Source organism: Lepidochelys kempii, chromosome 1, assembly GCF_965140265.1.
Source record: "Lepidochelys kempii isolate rLepKem1 chromosome 1, rLepKem1.hap2, whole genome shotgun sequence".
Classification (NCBI taxonomy): Eukaryota; Metazoa; Chordata; order Testudines; family Cheloniidae; genus Lepidochelys; species Lepidochelys kempii.
Window position 1 is genome coordinate 168077273 of NC_133256.1, and position 20430 is coordinate 168097702.

Consider the following 20430-nt stretch of genomic DNA (forward strand, 5'->3'; position numbering starts at 1 on the left):
TATTCTAAAAAACAAATGGAGGAGAAAATAAATCTTTTAGGCCTTCTTTATACCACAAAGAAGAAGGAAAAAATGTGACAAATTTTTCTTTCCCTTTGCAGGTCATCTGCAAATTTTGTAGCACCTATAAACTAGTACTACTAAATGGGCCCTCAGTTGCTATTGCCTTTCAATATTGCTAACTTTATATTTCCTTATACTATATTATAAACTAACATTGCTGGATTGAACAGGTGTGGGCTGGCTGAAAATATGAATACTACACATGTGTCATGCTTACAGGGCTAGCTGCACCTTTGATTCCTCTCTGAGTGCACCTCCTCAGGTGTTAGGCCCCGTATCATTATCCTTCTCAGGATAGAATCCTGTGTAAGCTCAAACACTTGTCTTTCTCACCAACAGAAGCTGGTCCAATAAAAGATATTACTTCAACCACCTTGTCTCTCTAATATCCTGGGACTGACATGGCTACAACCACTCTGCATACAATGACTGACTATATACATGTGTTGGTGTATATGTTAGATGTAGCTGTTGGACACTGCAGAACTATGTAGGATCTTATCTACTATCTATCTGCCAGAGATCACTGAAATCAGCAAGTGTGATCAGAGCAAATCCCAAAAACCCAGTCTCTCCATGTACTGCCTGCTCCATAGGCAGCGACTTCTACTGGCGCCGGTGGCTGCTCGACGCCCCCCTCCCCACCTCCGGCCCCAAACTGACTCCAGCCCCGCCCCCTCCCCAGCTCCTTACCCAAAGTCCCCACCCCAACTCTGCCCCCTCCCTGCCCCTATTCTGACTTCTTCTCCACATCCCCACCCTAACCTCGCCTCTTCCCCGCCTCCTCCCCCCTCCCTCCGGAGCTTGCTACAGCTGTTTAGCGGTGGCAAGCCCTGGGTGGTAGGCAGAGGAGCAGGGACGTGGCGCATTCAGGGGAGGAGGAGGAGGTGAAGTGAGGTGGGGCGGGGAGCTTGGCTGCCAGTGGGTGCAGAGCACCCACTAATTTTTCCCCATGGACGCTCCAGTCCTGGAGCATCCATGGAGTCGGCGCCTATGTCCTGCTCATTAGTTTGCTTGAGAAGGTTCATATTTGTATGAGGCTAAACTGTCTTCTAAATGTATGTGCTTGAATCTGAAATAAACCTGTGGAGTCAGTATATTTTATGATTGTATCTATCCACCTTATAGAATGCTCCAGTTAAACCAGGGGCGGGCAAACTTTTTGGCCTGCGGGCTGCATTGGGTTTCAAAAATTGTATGGAAATTGGCTGTGCCTCCCCAAACAGCCAGGCATGGCCCGGCTCCAGCCCCCGCCCCCTATCCGACCCTCCCTGCTTCTTGCCCACTGACAGCCCTCCTGGGACCCCTGCTGGATCCACCCTCCCTGTTCTCTGTCCCCTGACTTCCCCCGGACCCCCCACTGCCCCATCCAACCCCCCTTCTCCTTCCTGACTGCCCCCTGGGGACCCCTGCTCCATCCAACCACCTCTTCTCCCTAACTGCCCCAGACCCCCCCACCCCTAACTGCCCCCCACCGCCCCATTCCAACCCCCACTCTCCTTCCTGACTTCCCCACCCCGGGACCTCTGCCCCATCCAACCACCCCTTCTGCCTGTCCCCTGACCGCTCCTGGCACCCCCACCCCTGACTGCCTCCTGCTGCCCCATCCAACTCCTCCTCTCATTCCTGACTGCCTCCCTGGGACTCCTGCCCATTCACCCCCTCTGCTCCCTGACTGCCCCCCAGAACTCCTACCCCTGACTGCCCCCCACCAACCCATCCAACCCTTCCTCTCCTTCCTGACTGCTCCCCCCCCCCAGGACTGCTGCCCCATCCAACCACCCCTTCTCCCTGACCAGCCCCGGAACCCCTGCCCCCATTCATCCCCTGTTCCCCACTCTCTGACCGCCCCAACCCCTATCCACACCCCCGGCCCCTGACTGCTCCCCAAACTCCCCTGCCCTCTATCCAACCTGCCTCCCCCACTCCCTGCCCCCTTATTGCACTGCCTGGAGCACCGGTGGCTGGCGGCGTGGCTGCACCAGGACATGCAGCCATGCCGCCCGGCTGGAGCCAGCCACGCACCGTGCAGCACAGAGCACCCGGTCAGGCCGGGCTCTGCAGCTGCACTGCCCCAGGAGCTCGCAGCCCTGCTGCCCAGAGCATTGGGCCAGTGGTGCAGTGAGCTGAGGTTGCAGGGGAGGGGGGACAGCAGGGAAGGGGCTGGGGGCTAGCCTCCCAGGCCAGGAGCTCAGGGACTGGGCAGGATGGTTCCACAGGCTGGATGTGGCCTGTGGGCCATAGTTTGCCCCCCTATGAGTAAAACTCATGTGGCATATATCTGGAGGGGTGGGATGGGAGGGTGTGTGTTGTTTGGCTTGTGTAAAATAATTAATTGATAAGCAAATAATAGCTGAACCTCATGTAGCTAATCTAATATTTGTTTATCAAGATGAGGTAAGAGTGTATAATATCTCCCAGAGTAAAATACGGGGACCATGTTCCATAGTTTGGAGCATAGGTACTAAAACTCATTCCTGGCTAAATTACCCCATCTTGTAGTATGGCCCAGGAAGGTGGAAAATGCCATGAGGGTCCTCTTGCAAAACCTCTGATTGTTCAGTCAGTAAGTGGGCTTTGCTCTTCTAAAAGCCCACCCACAAATCTCATGGATTCACATGAATCCAAGACCAGCCACTGAGAGGCCCTGTGCCTATGTGCCAGCTCTGTGGTCTGGACTTGATCTTTGATAAAGATGAGGCTCTGGCAGCAGAGCTTCAGCTTTATCTCAAAAGAGGATAGATACCAACTTCAGTGTAGAAACAGCAGAAAGGACACTACAGCCCCAGGATCTATTAACATCTTTTCCATGTACTCCATTACAGGAGTAGGGACAAATTATGTGGCTCCCCTCATTTGGCCTGGCCACTTCTCCCTCATATGTGGACTTTGGACCCATGGACTGGACTCCGGGGGGTCCAGAGGAGAGTGTGGACACGGTTGCAGAGGCAGCTCCTGTCTGTGAGAAAGTGGAGATATGCAGGCAGAAGGTCTGTGTGTGGATTTGGGGAAGCATGGTCAAACCCAGAGATTTTAAAAAGCAATTTAAACAAGCTGAAACCATTGACAATTTTTAAGCCCACATACCCTATATTATGTCATACAGGGAGATCCCCAGTATTGATGGTTTACAACAATAAGAAAACTCTTGAAATGAACATGAAATTTGATAAAGTCATGATTGTACAAAACATTTGCTTCTAAATTTGAAAAACACAAAAAATTTTGTGGGCTTTGGGGATACGGGTTTACTAAAAATAGGATTACTTTTGAATCAAAATTAATATATTTTGGGACAGATCACTTGGTATTTTTGAAACTGTATGTGGATGAAGATAACTGTTCACAACAAAATATGCTATTTTTCTAACTTTCACACATTTCAGTGTGAAACTATGATAAAGATTATCCATTTAGGCTTCCTTGCCGATTGTACACATTATATTATACAATATTAATTCTGTTGAGGCCACAAGAAAATAGTTTTTCATCATGTATGGGTCTTGGGCCCCAATTCTACAAGCACTTACACCTGTACCTAGTTTTACTCATGTGAGTAGTCCCATAAATTCAAGCACAGATGCTGCAATTCATAGTAAGAAATGGTGCCCCTTATGGGTACAGCTATCCACCTACAAGGTATCAGTTGTAGAATTTTGGCCTTGCTCTTGTGTTTGCAGGACTGGGGTCTAGGGAATTGAACCTATGCTTACCTACAGGATCTAGCACCCCAATAAGGTCATTAGATCATGATATAACTTTATCAATGTTTGAAGAGACTAGTTTAATATGACAGCTAACTGGTCTGTAAAAAAATTAATGAAGAGCAAAATTTCTCCAAATAATCTGCAATTAACTTGTGAATGTGTATTTCTGGAGACTTCACAAACATTTTGGGGGTTATCTCTGCATATTATATATATATATATATATATATATATATATAAACAGGGATGACTGATCAGTCAACAAAGTACCCCTAGGTATATGGGCATTCTGTAAAAGATATCAGCAGAAACTGCTGTAGGCAGAGAATTACAATAGCTTTCAGAGCAAGGAAAATATCAGTGATCCCAGAGCAATTAAAAAGATGTTCTAGTTACGAAGCATGAATACAAATCCAGCATCAGTTTAATGCCTGAACTCTTGGTCCTAGGAGATGGGCTCCAGGACATAAAGAACTGCTGCCCCTCCGACATGAGCTTGGAAGCAGCTGTCTTTTATTTGGATTGAATTTCGTTAAAATGAGGCGCCCTGCCTCTCTGGCTGTGGCGCAAGCAGCGGGTCTGACAGCAATCTCAGCAGAGGGGTGAGGCGAGGCAGGCAGAGCTCGGCGTCTCCAGTGCTACATTTTGCAACAGAAAGGAGGTTTGCCGTCCCTAAAAATAGCTCCCGCCTGCATCGTGCAGGAAATACAGAAGAGGAGCGGGCCTGACACCGGTCTCACGCACAGAGGCACCGCTCCCCTCCAGTCTGGGGGAACACAGACGGGCGTGCACTGTGCTCTGTGGCTGCGAGCCTCGGCGGGCAGGGAGTCGGCTTGGGCTTGGGCCCGGGCCCGGGCCGGCTGCGCTTTCCCCGCGCCTCCGCTAGGGGTCTCCCCGGGGTGTGTGCGCTGCCTCTGCCGCGGCTCTGGGTGGGCTGGGATATCAGCTGACTCGCGCTCTCGCCGGAGCTCGGCTGGTGCTGCCGCAGCTCACTCCGATCCCCCGGCGGCGGCGGCGGCTGGTAGCGGACGCGCGGATTTACAGCCGGTCCCCCGTCCCCCCCGAGGCGATGCTGCCCCATTTAGCGCTCCTCCTGCTGGCCTGCTCCTGCACGGCCCGGGCTGTCGAGGTAAGGGGCAGGCGGGCGGGGGGCTGCCACTCTTTTCCCTCCTGCTCGGCTTCCCAGAGCCTTTGTCTGTGGAGAGCCCAGAGCCGCCCTTGTCGCCGGGTGGCTCGGCCACATCCAGGCGCCGGAAAGGTGGGCGAAGGGACCCTTGCCTGTCTCCCGAAAGGAGGGGCTGGGCTCCCCCCAGCCCCTTCCGTGGCCAGGCTCCCTCCCACCGCTGAACAATGGGCTTCTCCAGCTGAGCAGTGCAGGGAACAAAAAAAAAAAAAAAGTGGTTGGGGGGGTGGGAGGAAGCAAGCTGCGAAGTGCCGTGCACCGACCGCAGCCCCTGCGCGCCTCCGGCTCGCTGCTGGGTTTCATTGTGTGCGAGCTCTCCGCCCCGGGGGTGCGGGAGACATCGCCCGGAGGCGGCAATGCCCGCCCCTTACCGGAGGGGGGCGGGCGGTGTGCACTGGGGCTTGGGTGCTCCTCGGCGGGGGCAGAGGGAACAATCGTGCATCCCCTCCGGCGGGGATGCCCCGCGGCGCACGGACGCCTGGGGAGCTTGGAGCAACGCCCGGTGCCTTGTTCCTGGCTAACTTCAGCGGTGCTGCCCCCGGGGCGGGGGCAGGAGAGACCTCCTCTCTCGGGGAGCGCGGGGCGCAGCCCCTCGGCGTGGGTTGTCTCCCCTCTCCCCCCCCCCGCTGCGGTGCAGGCGATGAGTAGTGGGGGGCGAGCGTCCCTCGCAGGGCCCCCGGGGAGGCGCCTGCTGCTGGGGTCCGTGCGCTGCGGCGGAGCCCGGGGCAATCCCCTCTCGCCCAGCTGTTGGGGAACAAAGGGTTGGCGCCTCAGCCGGGCGGAGCTGCCCCTTCCCCGGCCTCTGCGGGCCGGGTCCCCGCGGAGAGGCTGCTTTACCCCCGCCTGCCCCTGGCCGGGAGCGGGGGGGTTTCATGCCCCCGGGCTCTGCTCAGGTGGGCTGGGAGCGAGGGACATCCGCTGGGGGGTGGGCGGGGAGGAGACGCCTTCTCCCGGCTTTGCAAGGGGCAGGCGCTGGCCCCGGCCCCGCGCGTGTGGAGCCGGGCTGCGGCGGGTTTCTCTCGGCCGGGCGGGTACAGGGCGAGCGAAGATTCAGAGCGAGAAGATGGCGCCTCTGCAGTGCAGCAAAGACAGGCTGTCATGAAAGCTGCAGCCTGGAGAAATCCTCCCACCGCTAGGTGTTTAACAACTCTCCTTTCCATTCATGTCCCTGCCCAGCAGGCAGCCAGTGCTGCATGCAACACGGCCATGCCTGCGAGCAGGAAAATAGCCAGCGCGATGTTGGGGGGGGCTGCCACTCAGTCCCCGTTAAAACTAATACTCGCGTGTACGCTTTCTGTTTCCCTCTCCCTTCTGAACTGTTGCCATGTAATTCCGGGGAGGGGAGGGTTCCCTTGGGAAAAACATCCCAGCACCATGCACAGTTTAGGAAAGGTCTGACAGCTTTGCTGTTGTGCTGAGCTTTTGTAGATGCTCGAGGGTTCCCCCCGTTAAGGGAACTTTGGATGGGTAGAAAGAAGAATTAAATATGTCCTAGCGCCTTTAGAATTGAGGAGGCTCTGAAAAGAGAGAAGGAATCATAACTTAATTTCTTAAATAGGGTTCATCGTATACACAGTGAATCTTAGTGGGTAACAAACGCAAGTGCAGCCTCGTTGCTCCCCTTCATACAAAATCAGGACAGATAGTCATCTTCTGATCTTGTTCGGTTCTTGTTTTCCAAATCTTTCCTTCAAAGGCAGAGGTTCTCTCTCTCTGAATAAAGCGATTAACGCCTTGCTAGGAAGGAGGAATTCAAAGAATGGGAGTGTAATAAAAACAAAGGGCAAGCTCAGTATAAACAGCCAAGCAAAAACCTACAGACTGCCATTCAGCAATGAACCACAAATCTTTATTTCCCAGGGGGGCCCTTCAGAATATCTTACTCTAGATGGATGAGATGAGGCAGGAACGCATTTTTTAAAAACTTCTCCTGAAATAGTTAAGAAAATACATAGAACTCAAACGTTAAAATTATTCCATGAGTTTAAAATTAAGGCGCTTGAGATCAGACCCTGAATCTAATAAACGCTTCTTGTGGAGTGGAGTGCTTACAACTGAGAGTGATCTCAGGGAATCTTGCAGGATTAATTTTTAAATGGTTTGGGTTCTGTCCACTTGATTCAACCCAGTATTATTTTAAATATGAATGAGTTAAATCTCCACCTAGATGCTATTAAGTGAAAACTAAAATAAGGTTACACGTAGAGACAGAAAACAGGAGGTAGAAGAAGAGGGCAGATTTTTTACACCTTTATTTTGCTGCAATACTGTCTTGGGTTCTGATCCTGCAAACAGTTATGCATGTGAATAATTCTACATGAAGACGGTGAGTTAGTCCCGCTTACATGTATAAGTGCTTGTGGAATCAGGGTCTTGGATTTTTTATCAGTTTTGTGTTTCTGTGGGAAAGATTAATTGTCTAGTTTTAGGGGCCCTTCCCTCACCCATCCTTTTAGTGCTCTCTGCTGAAGAGTGATATTCTGCATTTTCAGAATATTTGCTCCTATCTGAGAGTTCGCTGCTCGCTTTAGAGTCTTTTAAAATCTTCCTTCTAGGAATAGAAGTTTTTCTCCTGCAGTTTAAAATTGCTTTTGGAATTCAGAAAGTAACAGAAATTCCTGCAGTTCTTGTTTAAGAAATCTTCGGGGTGGGTGACCGGAAATTAGAAGTTAGGACAAGGATGAGAAATCGTTTGAAATGGCACATGGAGGAGAATTCTAAAGCTTCTTGAAACATTTTAAAAAAAATGCATTTCTTATTACTAGTGCACTGACCTTATACTTGTTTAAATAACTTCCTTGTTTCATCCCATGTGACTATCTTGTGTTGAAGAATGTAAGATCCACTAAGCAAACATTGTCATGAGTATGAACAAGCGATATATATAGTTGGAAAGCCATTTCTGCTTCTAATTATCATTCTCTTTAATTGATATTTTCTATTTTATCTGTTTCCACTAATTGTGTTAATTTATTGAAATCAGACAATCAGGCACAATTAAGTTGTCTTCCTGTTATTTCTTAGTGAACAATCTCATTTTATTAGCTGAGATTTTCTTTTTTAATTAGAGTATTAGTGGAAATATCAAGATTTCTGTCAGCTCTGTTTTGAATGCTCTAGTTGTTCCAATGTTATTTACAAGTGAGGTGGTTCTAGCATGTTAATAATACTAAAATTAAGATGTCTAAACAGGTTGTACTTTAATTCATTTTTTATGTTAGCCCTTAGAAAGTTATTGCAGTTAATGAAAATACAAAACATTTATTACCTAACAAAATTCTTAACATAGTGACTTTTAAGAAACACACTTTCTGGAGAAAGATTATAAATTACTTCATGTTTCATAAAACAAAGCAAAAGAGAGTGGAAATACAAAGTGAGATGTCAAGAATTTGAAGCAAATTCTTTGCCAGAGGGTGCTTGTGCAGTCGATCAGATAATCTTTCTTTATTCTGTGCTGGCTGGCCAGTATTTTGTGCAAGCTTTATGCCAGAGTGATACAGACTCTCATAGCATGGCTTCATGAAGGTTTGTGGTGTTTGATCTTTGCATTTGTGTTTGTTAAATATTTAGTTGTGAAAGTTCAACATGGGGCATATTTAGTTTGCATGTGAGATCTTTGAAGGAAAACAAACATTTTTCCTTCTATCAGTAGTCTTTTTAGAGTATGAAGCTCCACAAAATAATTTCATAACTTAGCAATTGTGTATAACTGATTAATTGGCAACTTCATTTTTATTGACTGGTTTGTTTTCAAACATCTCTGTGAAATAATGCCCACAAGCTGTTGGTTGCAGATAGCTGGTCGACAGAACATTTGGATCACATCTAAGTTGCAGTACGTTTCGAATGGTTGGTTTGGCTTTTTTAAGAGTATCTTTACACTGAAATTATGTTTGTTGCTCATTTACCTACTCAGTCGGTTATTTCTCCCCTTATATCATCTTACTATAAAATTCAGAATTCCCTAATTTGCAAAATATAAGGTTACTTGCACGCATTCTTCCTGGAGATTTTTAATTCTTTGCTGTTTTTCATTCCAATCCTGCTCCCCTGTCTCTCAAAACAAAACCAATCAAGAGAACAACAGCAACAAAAATTGGAAAACAAGGTTACTTGCACGCATTCTTCCTGGAGATTTTTAATTCTTTGCTGTTTTTCATTCCAATCCTGCTCCCCTCTCTCTCAAAACAAAACCAATCAAGAGAACAACAGCAACAAAAATTGGAAAACATTCTCCCAGTTAACATCTGAAGAGTTGCTAGCACTGCATATGGGTTTTTACTAAATATTTATTAGTTAATAAGTATTTTGTTAAGTAAATTGTAAGAACATACAACGAATAGGAGTAAACTACTAATACGAGTATAATTGGGTTTATGTATGGTAGTATGTTCATTTAGTGTGCTGTCTGTCATGCTTTTAACACTTAACTCCAATAACACAGTTGCAGACTTAAATTTTTGGGATTTTGGAGAAATCCTCTGGTATAAGAAGATTACAAGTGAGGCAAATTAAAGAATTTGTTACTGTGTTACTTTCTGTTAGCTTGGTTAGCTTTTGGAACATGTTCTTATATGATACGAGTTCACAGATTGCTGCCAATCTGAACAATGTCAACATCTGGAGAGAAAAACAAAAAATGAGAACCTAAAGCAATATTGTGTGAAAGAAACTTTTAATGGAAAAGTAAAAAATGTTTTCTTATTGTTAAGTAAAAGAATATAATCAGAGTTGTATGATTCTACAGTCCCAGAATTTGCAGAGGCATCTATCTTTTCCCCATACTTTGCTTCAAACTTGTTTAAATTTTAAGCTTTCATGGTTTTTAAAAATATATTTTCTAGTAGTTTGGTGGCAGTACCAAAGACGTTGAGAACTTGAACTAGCTGTGCTGATTGAGAGTTTTCAGACAGCCTGAAATAATAGCTCAATGAAGTGAACCAACCCTTACATCTTAATGTGCTGTTGATTCTGAAACCTGTGGATGGCAATTTAATCATCAGTATTGCTAACAACTTCATTTCTGCTAGTTTAGCAGAAACATCCAGCCTAGCATCCTTATCCCATGATTCTGAACAGCTTCCGCCTTCGGCTTGGTTCCAAAAAGCTCCAGTGGCATCATGTCCAGTTTCTAAAACCTTTCCTTTCCCCTGAGCATTTCCATGAAGTGGCTGTATTGTCAATATACAAATCTGTAATGTAGGAAAAGTGTAAATTAAATTGAAATGATAGTCCCTGCCACAGACAGCTCACAGATCAAATCTGTAGCATTCGATTAGAGAGTGGGCTGGAATTAAAAACGTATCTCTTTTGTATAAAATGTGATCATTTTGACACTGCAGTTGTCTAAAGAATATACAGTAGCGGACACTCTATGTTTTTGAAAGGTGGTAAATTCAAATCCAGTAAAAGGAAATATGTTTCCACATGATTCATGGTTAAACTCTGAAACTTACTGACACAATATATAACCAACGCCAAAGTCTTAAGAGGATTCAGAAAAGAATTATCCATTCACATGGATAACAAGAATATCCAGTTGTTAAATTAAAGTACTGAGGAGAAGTAATCCCTTTTGAAGGGACATAAATCTTTAAGTCTTGGAGCATCAGCCAGTCTCTAACTATTGGGCTTATAAGTAAACTTAGTTTCTTAGAATTTTACAAACATGGGGCAACAGAATTATGGCCTATAGGACCAAGTTAAGTTTGGGTAATGTAGTTTTTCATGGTTAAGAAACTCACTAGCAGAAGAAGAGCTCTCTCTAGCTTGAGAGTTTATACCTTCCAACAAAAGTTGGTCCAATAAAAGATATTACCTCACCTACCTTGTCTCTCACTAGTATATGACTATCCTTTTTTTCTCCTGAGCATTTTCTCCTCTCCCACTTTCAGAAATTAGAATTAGAAGTTGGCTCAGCCACTGAATAAAGATGAGCAAAAGAAATAGGCCAGCCACTGGAGATTATTTCAAAGCTCTATGGTTGCATCATCTGGTGTTCCTGAAGCACGTTTGCTGTTACCTTTTCAGCTGAATGGGAAACTGGAGAGGGCTGGTGCTGAAGAAGAGAGAGACTGCTTTATTCTAAAAAATAATATTAAAGAATCACAAACCTTGTAATTAAAACCTAGCCCAAGAGCATAGGCTAACCAAAGAACTGTTTTATTTTTCTGATTCTTTCACTTCCATGCTTGCTCTTGTTCTCAGATGCAATGGCATAGCTTTGAGACAGAAACTTTGTGGTTGATTGTGTGTTTACGGCAACAGCAAACTTCAATTATTTTTAAACTTCAGTTATAAATACCTTTTATATAACTGAGATGTGGAACATCTTGGGAGACAGGCCAGTCCTTGCCTACAGACAGCCCCGCAACCTGAAGCAAATACTCACCAACAACCACATACCACACAACAGAACCACTAACCCAGGAACTTATCCTTGCAACAAAGCCCGTTGCCAATTGTGCCCACATATCTATTCAGGGGACACCATCACAGGGCCTAATAACATCAGCCACACTATCAGAGGCTCGTTCACCTGCACATCCACCAATGTGATATATGCCATCATGTGCCAGCAATGCCCCTCTGCCATATACATTGGTCAAACTGGACAGTCTCTACGTAAAAGAATAAATGGACACAAATCAGATGTCAAGAATTATAACATTCATAAACCAGTCAGAGAACACTTCAATCTCTCTGGTCACGCAATCACAGACATGAAGGTCGCTATCTTAAAACAAAAAAACTTGAAATCCAGACTCCAGCGAGAAACTGCTGAATTGGAATTCATTTGCAAATTGGATACTATTAATTTAGGCTTAAAGAGAGACTGGGAGTGGCTAAGTCATTATGCAAGGTAGCCTGTTTCCTCTTGTTTTTTCCTACCCGCCCCCCCCCCCCCCAGATGTTCTGGTTTAACTTGGATTTAAACTTGAAGAGTGGTCAGTTTGGATGAGCTATTACCAGCAGGAGAGTGAGTTTGTGTGTGTATGGGGGTGGGGGGGATGTGAGAAAACCTGGATTTGTGCAGGAAATAGCCCAACTTGATTGTCATGCACATTGTGTAAAGAGTTGTCACTTTGGATGGGCTATCACCAGCAGGAGAGTGAATTTGTGTGTGGGGGTGGAGGGTGAGAAAACCTGGATTTGTGCTGGAAATGGCCCACCTGATGATCACTTTAGATAAGCTATTACCAGCAGGACAGTGGGGTGGGAGGAGGTATTGTTTCATATTCTCTGTGTATATTATAAAGCCTGCTGCAGTTTCCACGATATGCATCTGAGGAAGTGAGCTGTAGCTCACGAAAGCTTATGCTCTAATTAATTGGTTAGTCTCTAAGGTGCCACAAGTACTCCTTTTCTTTTTGCGAATACAGACTAACACGGCTGTTACTCTGAAACCTATGATAATACAGTTGCTTATGACCATATGTCTTTGCATCAATAAAAGAGATCTTGCCAAAAAAGATCCACTTGCTCCTTTCTTTTCTTAAATGGCAAAATGATTCAGTAATAATATTAGTTGCTAAAGATTTGTTAGTTTCTATTTTCATCTCTTAAATTCACCTCAAATCTTAGAAAATAGTATGTTCCGGAAAGCTGCTCGCTCTCTCTCTCTCTCTCTCTCAAGCATACATATATGCACAGAAATACAGCATTGTTTTGGGGGAAAGTAAACTACAGAAAAGAAGTGCAGGAATAATTTGGAATGGAAAAAGACACCTCCAATCATAATGACCGTATGTTAAGTCAGAGAGGATAAAGAAATCAGTGGTTGTAAGACGACTGATAGTCAGGAATTAAAGAAAAACAAACCAGAATAGTTATAGGTATTATAAATGAACATGAAATAATTAGTCCAGGTTGTGGATAAATAGTAATTGACTTATAATATGAGTTGTGAGTTAGTCCATGAAGGTTTGCAGTATTTCTTAATACATTTCATCAAGATCAGTAATAGCATGCTATCCTAATACTAGATAGTTTTGAGTGTCATTTTCTGCAATTTTGCAGTTCCACTACGTGTGGCGTGCCCTCCCCCACCTTTTTTAATCCAGAGCTGAGTAAAATTGCTTTTTAATGTCAGTATTTTCAATTTTCTTTAGTGTTTTGGAGCATCCACTGAGACCTTCTGATAACTTTTTCAGCTGTCTGGGCCATTGCACTATTATCCTTGAAAGGATGGTGTTTATAAAACTGTATATTGTTATCAATAACAGACCACTAAAACTGAGAATTTTAGGTCTCCAGTTTACTTGTCATTGTTTGTTATGCCAACTCTTGGAGTTCTATCACAAGTTACTTGATCTTTCTTAAAGTCCCAACTCCTGGTGTCATGTGATTATGTGAGATTCTCAGATTTAATTAAAAAGAGAGTTTCTGTTCCTTGTGAGAAAAGCCTGAAAATCTGAAGCCTAAATGCTCAAAAACCTGAAGACATATAAAGGACCCAGTATGTATTTTTTTTTTTAAATGTCCTGCCTTTTTAGCCGCTCTCTGTTTAGATAGCGAAAATCATTGCCTTGTTAATTTTCAAGACTTCCAGGCAATGTTTGTTCTAAACAAAACAGCTGTTTTCACTACCACGTAATAGATTTATTTGCCCCAGAATTGTTTTGTGCTTTTAAATTGGTAATCTTCCATTCAAAATCTGTTCAGAAAGATGTCACAGCTCTTAACTGTTTTTTATGAAACTGTCTTAGACTAGTTATAATTAAGAGGATCTCCTTGCCATTTGAACCTACATTAAAACAAAGTTTTGCATAGGAATTGTCGTATTGGATCAGACTAGTGATCATATTTTTAGCAGTTGCCAATATTGGACACTTCACAGGAGAGTGCTAGAATGCTCATAATTCATGCTGTAGATGGAATGGTAAGGTTCTTCTATTGATCCATGCTGTTAGCAAGTGTTGGAACCATGCAGAAAGTGGCTGACTGATTCCTGCTGACTCACTGTAGCAGACATGATTCATTAACTCCACTCTGATTATAAAGAAGTTTGAAGTGAAGGAAAAGGGAGCTAAGGTCTGGGACGGAAGTATTTGCAAAGAAATCCTAGGAATAGCCAAGGTTTGGGGGATAACTTAGGCAGAGATACAAGGTGGAGCAATTTAAATCAAGGCAATTTACTGTGATGATTTAATGTATTTTGATATTTTTTAAAATAATGGATTTAAATGAGTCTGAGGCTCAAACTAATTTGAAAATTTGTGCTATTTTAGATTAACATTTATAATGATTATAAATACCACTTGGTAGCGTATGTGTTTGAATTTTATAAATTGGCTGTTGGCAAGGAGAGAATATTTACAGTTAAGGCACTGAGCCTGCAAACACAGAAAGAATCAGGTGTGTAACTTCAATCACATGAATAGTCCTGTTGGCTTCAAATGGTGTTTAAAGTTAAGCATGTGCATAAATGTTCTCACTGTGAAGGGCTAAAATCATATTTTTATTAAAAGCTTTTTTTCATAGAATAAAACCTGCCACTTGCAAACGATTTTATTTTTAACAACGAGAAGTCCAGACTTTATTTAAAAAACAAACGTTTAAAACAGCTGTTATAAAACAAGACCTGAAATGTTAGACTCCGTAAACACATATTTAGGGCATGTCTTCACTGGCAGTGTTAAAGCACTGCTGCGGCAGCACTTTAATGTGGCTTGTGTAGTCGTGCCCTAAAAAACCCACCTACACGAGGGGAATAGCTCCCAGCGCTGGTGCAGTGTCTACACTGGCACTTTACAGTGCTGAAACTTGCAGCTTTCCGGGGGATGGTTTTTTCCCCACCCCTTAGGGAGAAAGTTGCAGTGCTGTAAAGTGCCAATGCAGACAAGCCCAAAGTCAGTTAAAGTTGGGATTTTCAGAGCCACCTGGCTTAGAAGCACAAGCCCTATTGACTTCAAGCTGCAAGATCTGATGGGAGAATAGCCTGGTCCAGGCATTTCAGATTTATTGCCTTGTGGATGTTCAATTTATCGCAAGGTAGTGTTGATTGCAAATACAGCTCAGGATATTTGATGGTGATTTTGGTGTTTTGAATTTGTGGTGTTCTCTCAGTAAAGATGCTAATGAAGTCTTGAACTTTGCTTTTTCAGCATAGATGAGCATCTTATGTTTGAAAGTTCTTGATAGAAACAAATCTCTTATATGAAATCTGAAATTCTGCTAACAGGAAACTAATTAAGGAAACAACTACAAAGCACTTTAGCAATTTAAGACTATAAAATGGGAAGCTAGTCAAGAATTAGCAACATCTAAATAAAAAATAGAAATCATTTTTATACACTGATGAGGTATGTATCTGTTTTGAGTTAGAGATGAAACCAGACCCCAGGAAGAGGGTAAGTTTGTACTATATCCAGTGCCAGTGAGATTCTTTGCTGTACAGGTTGGGAACTCCATCTGCTTACATATTGTCATCTTAGGTCCATGCAATCAGTGGTTGGCTTGTCTCTTTGGGCATTCCCGAGAAGAATGTTGTGTGTTCTTTTTTTTTTTTTTTCTTTAAGAAAAACTGATTTAAAAAAAAAAAAAAGAGTACTTGTGGCACCTTAGAGACTAACCAATTTATTTGAGCATGAGCTTTCGTGAGCTACAGCTCACTTCATCGGATGCATACCGTGGAAACTGCAGAAGACAACCACACACACAAACTCACTGGTTTTTGGAGGGGGGTGAGAGAACCTGGATTTGTGCAGGAAATGGCCCACCTTGATTATCATACACATTGTGAAGAGAGTGGTCACTTTGGATGGGCTATTACCAGCAGGAGAGTGAGTTTGTGGGGGGGGGCGGAGGGTGAGAAAACCTGGATTTGTGCTGGAAATGGCCCAACTTGATGATCACTTTAGATAAGCTATTACCAGCAGGACAGTGGGGTGGGAGGAGGTATTGTTTCATGGTCTCTGTGTGTATATAATGTCTTCTGCAGTTTCCACGGTATGCATCCGATGAAGTGAGCTGTAGCTCACGAAAGCTCATGCTCAAATAAATTGGTTAGTCTCTAAGGTGCCACAAGTACTCCTTTTCTTTTTGCGAATACAGACTAACACGGCTGTTACTCTGAAACCAGTTTTTCTTTGTTTGCTGTGTTGGTCCCAGGATATTGGAGAGACAAGGTGTGTGAAGTAATATCTTTATTGATCCAACTTTGTTCTTTTAAATAGTTTCCTTGAGTTGTTTAGATAGCTGTTGCTCTCCTGCGTAAGAATATATTTATCTTCTTGAGTGTTGAGCTATATATCCAAATGGCTGCATTTGCCAAAATATATATATGATCAGCATTCAGCTTAATATTAAGAAATATATCCTGTAGCTCACAGAAGATGTTCAGGTATTTTCTTTAAGAACAATGGAGACTCATTCAAATGGTCGTCTTACATTTTGGGAGTGTTACTTTTTAACCAAAATTCAGGCTAGATATTAAAAGCTGAATTTCTTGAACTGTTAGTGACAAAATCCATTAAAGCAAAGTATTTAATATTCAAGGAAAGTTTTGTGTTAGGAATCATAAAGAAGTTAGCACATAGGTTGCGAAGACCCTATGTTACCTTTTCTTACACAAGTCCAGCTTCCATCGACTGAAATAGGAGTTAAGCCTGTGTTGTCAAGAGTTAAAATTACCCCTTGGGTCTTAAGAAAACTGAATTGATTGTCAGTCCCAACGTTTCAGTGGCCTGTCCATCATGATGACTGCTGTATTATTTTGTTCATAACTATTGGACTTCAGACAAACTGGTTATCTGGAGTTTCTAAAAAAAAATAAATTTCATTCCCTTTGTAAAGTTTACACAAGCCTAAGGCATTTCTTCAGTTTGTGATCTAGCATAAGGGGAAAGCTATATTTTTTGATTGCTTGTTATGAATCTGTACATAGATATTTTGTTCTGAATCATTTTAGCTATTCTTGGATATTACCCACATCTATAGTCCGACACAATCATGTTGTTGAGATTGTATAAGATTTATTTATGTTGCAGTCTTTGCACTTGAACAGTTGTTCAAGCCAGATATTGCCTGACTGCACATATTTATATGAGAAAACATGATTGGCAACATAGAGGATGAAAGTGTTGATCATAGAGCAGGTAGTTCGGATTTCAATTTTTTTTCGGACTTTAGCCACTTCGTGTATTAAATATCCTCTATCATGTTGAATAGGACTTTTGTCGTAATATGCCATGAAATCAATAATTAGAATGGACTTACGTTCAGTGGCATTAAAGTCGAGTGCAGTGTCACATTTGGAGTACATATTCTGGAATATTTTTGGCTTCTGCTAAATGACTTAATATAACTGTCTGAAATATTTTATAAACGGGTTTAAATTAATTTAGTTATGAAATGTAGTATTAGATATATTTAGTGAATTAATAAATTAAAATTGGGGTCCCTTTAAGAATAATTTGTGTATCTGGCTCTAAATACAACTAAGCTGTAAGTCCAGTGTTTCACACTGTCTAATAAGCCTTAATGAATATTTCTGAGCATGCTGTATATGGTCCTTATTTAGCCAAAGCATTTAAGTATATGCTTAAATCCATCCCCATTCAGGAGACTCAGTGAGATTTAAGATAGTTCTTAAGTGTTTTTTTGGATAGGCCCCAATTTTTAAAAAAAACCCACTCTATCTGCCTATAAATTTCCGTTGGTGTAGTAAAGTACTAATTTTAAGGCATGTGTTTAAGCTTCTGCCTCTTTTTGTGACATCAAAAAGCAAAAATTATAAAAAGGCACATCCTCACCAGTAGTCCATCCAACAGTGCCAGCACCTATCACCGGGACTAGGAATTGATTCTAACAGTGGTCCAAAGAATGTCCTGAGACACACCTCATGCAGTGCCTTTGAATTGTTTCGACAATTGAGTGGTGTCAGCTATATTGTGTTTGACCCAAAGCATTCTTAATGTTGTTTACTCTATGGTCCGTAGACTGTCTTGTCTCCTTAATACTGGATTTGTCCTCAGGCAAGTGCTCTCTTTAGCTGGCCTAGATTGGTATGCAACCACTATATCTAGATTGAAGAGTTTGAATCCTCTCTTTAGCAAAGATTTTAGGGTCTACGGCCTCTGCACCTTCTGGCAAATCTGCCACTCTTGCACTAGCTGCCCTCACTTGCCTCTCCCAGTAAGCTACAGTATACCTAAATGAATGACTGTTCTTAATTATGCTGGCAGCCAAATCCTTGATCTAGTGAAAGGTGACTTGCAAAGGGGGGGGAAATTAAGTTTGTGGCCTTTTATGCTCGCTTATGATGTACTATGACAGCTTGAAAGGTTTGTTCAAATTTTAATCTGAAAAAACGTTGTTGTGATTGGTAAACTGGTGAAATTATGATATCACAAGACAAGAGTGCAAGGTGAGAAGAAGGCATTTAGTCACTCTTTAAATCACGTGTTGGTTTTTTTTTAATACACATCCTTAAGTGCAATGACTAATAAAGGTTTTGGACAGAGAACATCTTTGTTTAAGGTTCACCCTTCAATTCAGGTGTGAGAAGTCTTTACTATAGGACACCCAAGAATTCCTCCAGCAAAACTGGGCGAGGTTAGACGTCATTATTGACATTTCTGAAGTAAAAATATGAGCAAGAAAACAAAACAGTCTTGAGACAACAGCTTTCCTGGCCTTCTTTAAGGACACAAGACCAGTTTTGAAAATTCCATTGTAGCGTATCTTTAGTGTTTCAGCTCTCCATTGTTGGAGTTGTTCTGTGCTTAGCTCTTCAGCCGCCTCTCTAAATTTGCTAAAACTACAAGGTGAATTTATGGAATTTTGAATTCAGTAGCTTATGTTGCTTTTGCCACCTTATTTGTGCATCAAAAGTGAAATTATTTTTCTGGTGCAAGAACAAGCTAGAGGCTATTGGCTTATGGCTCACCTGCCCAACTTTGGTTTAAAAATAATTGGCTTGAGGTATTGCTTTTTCCCCATTTCTCTCTGAGTCATCCTCTAACTTTGGCTAATGCAGAAAGTACTGCAGAACTAGTCTGGGAGGATGAGCATAGTTTCATTTTGTTGTCAGAGCTCTGCTTGTTTCTTTCAAGAAACATTTGTTTGTAGCATCAGCTGATCTGCAAATCAAAATGGATGAAAGATGCAGTGTATTATTAGGTGTTCTAAAACATTAGTTTAGCACCTAGCATCCAGTTGAATTGAAATTCAGTACTCCTGGTCCAACGTAACTGTCCATGTAGGAGTGATGGAACCTGGCGGGTTAAGGGTGCCTTGGCCCACACACTTAAAGTGGAAGGGCTATGTCTGCCCAGTTTTTAACATGGGTATAGTTTGGAAGATAGGGGGCCATATTCCCCCCCCCCCCCCCCCCGCAAGCCTTGGGCAGGCAGGGACTTCGCTTCACGTCGTCGGGGAGCTGATGATGAGCTCCCCTGCCGTGAAGCGCATCCTCTTCCCTGGGGCGGGGGGGGGGGGGCGTGGCGTGGCTATGGGCATTAGTGCATCCCCTTTGTCGTGAGACCTGGCCCCTCTCAGTTGCCTTGCTCCTGCTCCTCCACTTCCTCCTTTCTCCCCCCCCCCGCCCTCCCCTCGGTACCCTGACCGAGCCAGGCTGTGGCATGAGCCAGCCAGGGAGCCTGGGCCACTGTGGGGAGCCCTGGGACAGGTCCAGGACTCCTTACAGCGACCCAGGCTCCCTGGGCAGCTTTTCTGGCCTGGCCGCCCGCGTGTGTGTGTGTGTGTGTGTGTCTGTGTCTGTGGGGGTGGGACGGCTTTGGGCAGGAAGAAGAGGAGCCGGGGGGGGGGGGGGCTTTGGGCACGAAGAAGAGGAGCAGGGGTGGGGTCTCATGGCTGCCCCCCACTTCTACTGAGGACACTGGAATGCTGAAACCATCTTTATCCCTTTATGTTGTGACTACTATATATAATATATATATTATAAAATTTTTTTTTAAAAGCAAAAGAAGCATGAAGAAAGTTTTAGGCCTGCATTTCCTTCAGACGTCTGATACATTTTTTAAAAAGCAAGCCAACGTTTGTCTTAAGATGTTCCTGAAGCTGCACAGACTGATTCGCCAGTCTACATTAGATCACATTTGTTATTTTTAAAGTAAAGGTTGCTGATAATACCCAGACTGGAATACAGGACATAGGACATGACATCAGTTAGGTGTTCAGTCTGGAGCTGCTGCTAAGCATGCTGACTGCATTTCACCACAAGAAATTATACGATAAGCAAACAGCTTGTACAAAGGCAGGCGAGAAAAGGGGATTATGAGAGTTCTATTCCCCCTCCCCCCCTTTTTTTTAAAGAATGTGATGATGAGTCTTTTTATCAAAAGCAACACTTACAGGATTAGTTTTTGTTTGCAGAACACTGTAAATATGTAGTTCTACAGCTTGTATTGTTTTGATTAGGTGTTAAAAATGCTTACAATAATTGCTGAAGAGTCAGGATTTACCATAGGCTGCTGAGATTGAGCAATTTCTTGCTTTGAGTGTGAAGAG

General features: G+C 43.4%; 1 protein-coding gene across 4 annotated transcripts in view; it reads left to right on the forward strand.

Annotated features, from left to right (window-relative positions):
* The first annotated feature begins 4673 nt into the window (after positions 1-4673).
* Positions 4674-20430, forward strand: part of APP (amyloid beta precursor protein) — a 295324-nt gene continuing 279567 nt past the window's right edge. For 2 of the 4 annotated variants that reach the window (XM_073363091.1, XM_073363122.1), the window contains exon 1: positions 4678-4899. In XM_073363091.1, the coding sequence (XP_073219192.1) occupies positions 4840-4899 (60 nt within the window). In that variant the 5' untranslated portion in view covers positions 4678-4839. Of the gene's footprint in view, positions 4900-20430 lie in introns of all 4 variants that reach the window. The other 2 variants (XM_073363102.1, XM_073363112.1) reach the window with 2 other exon arrangements.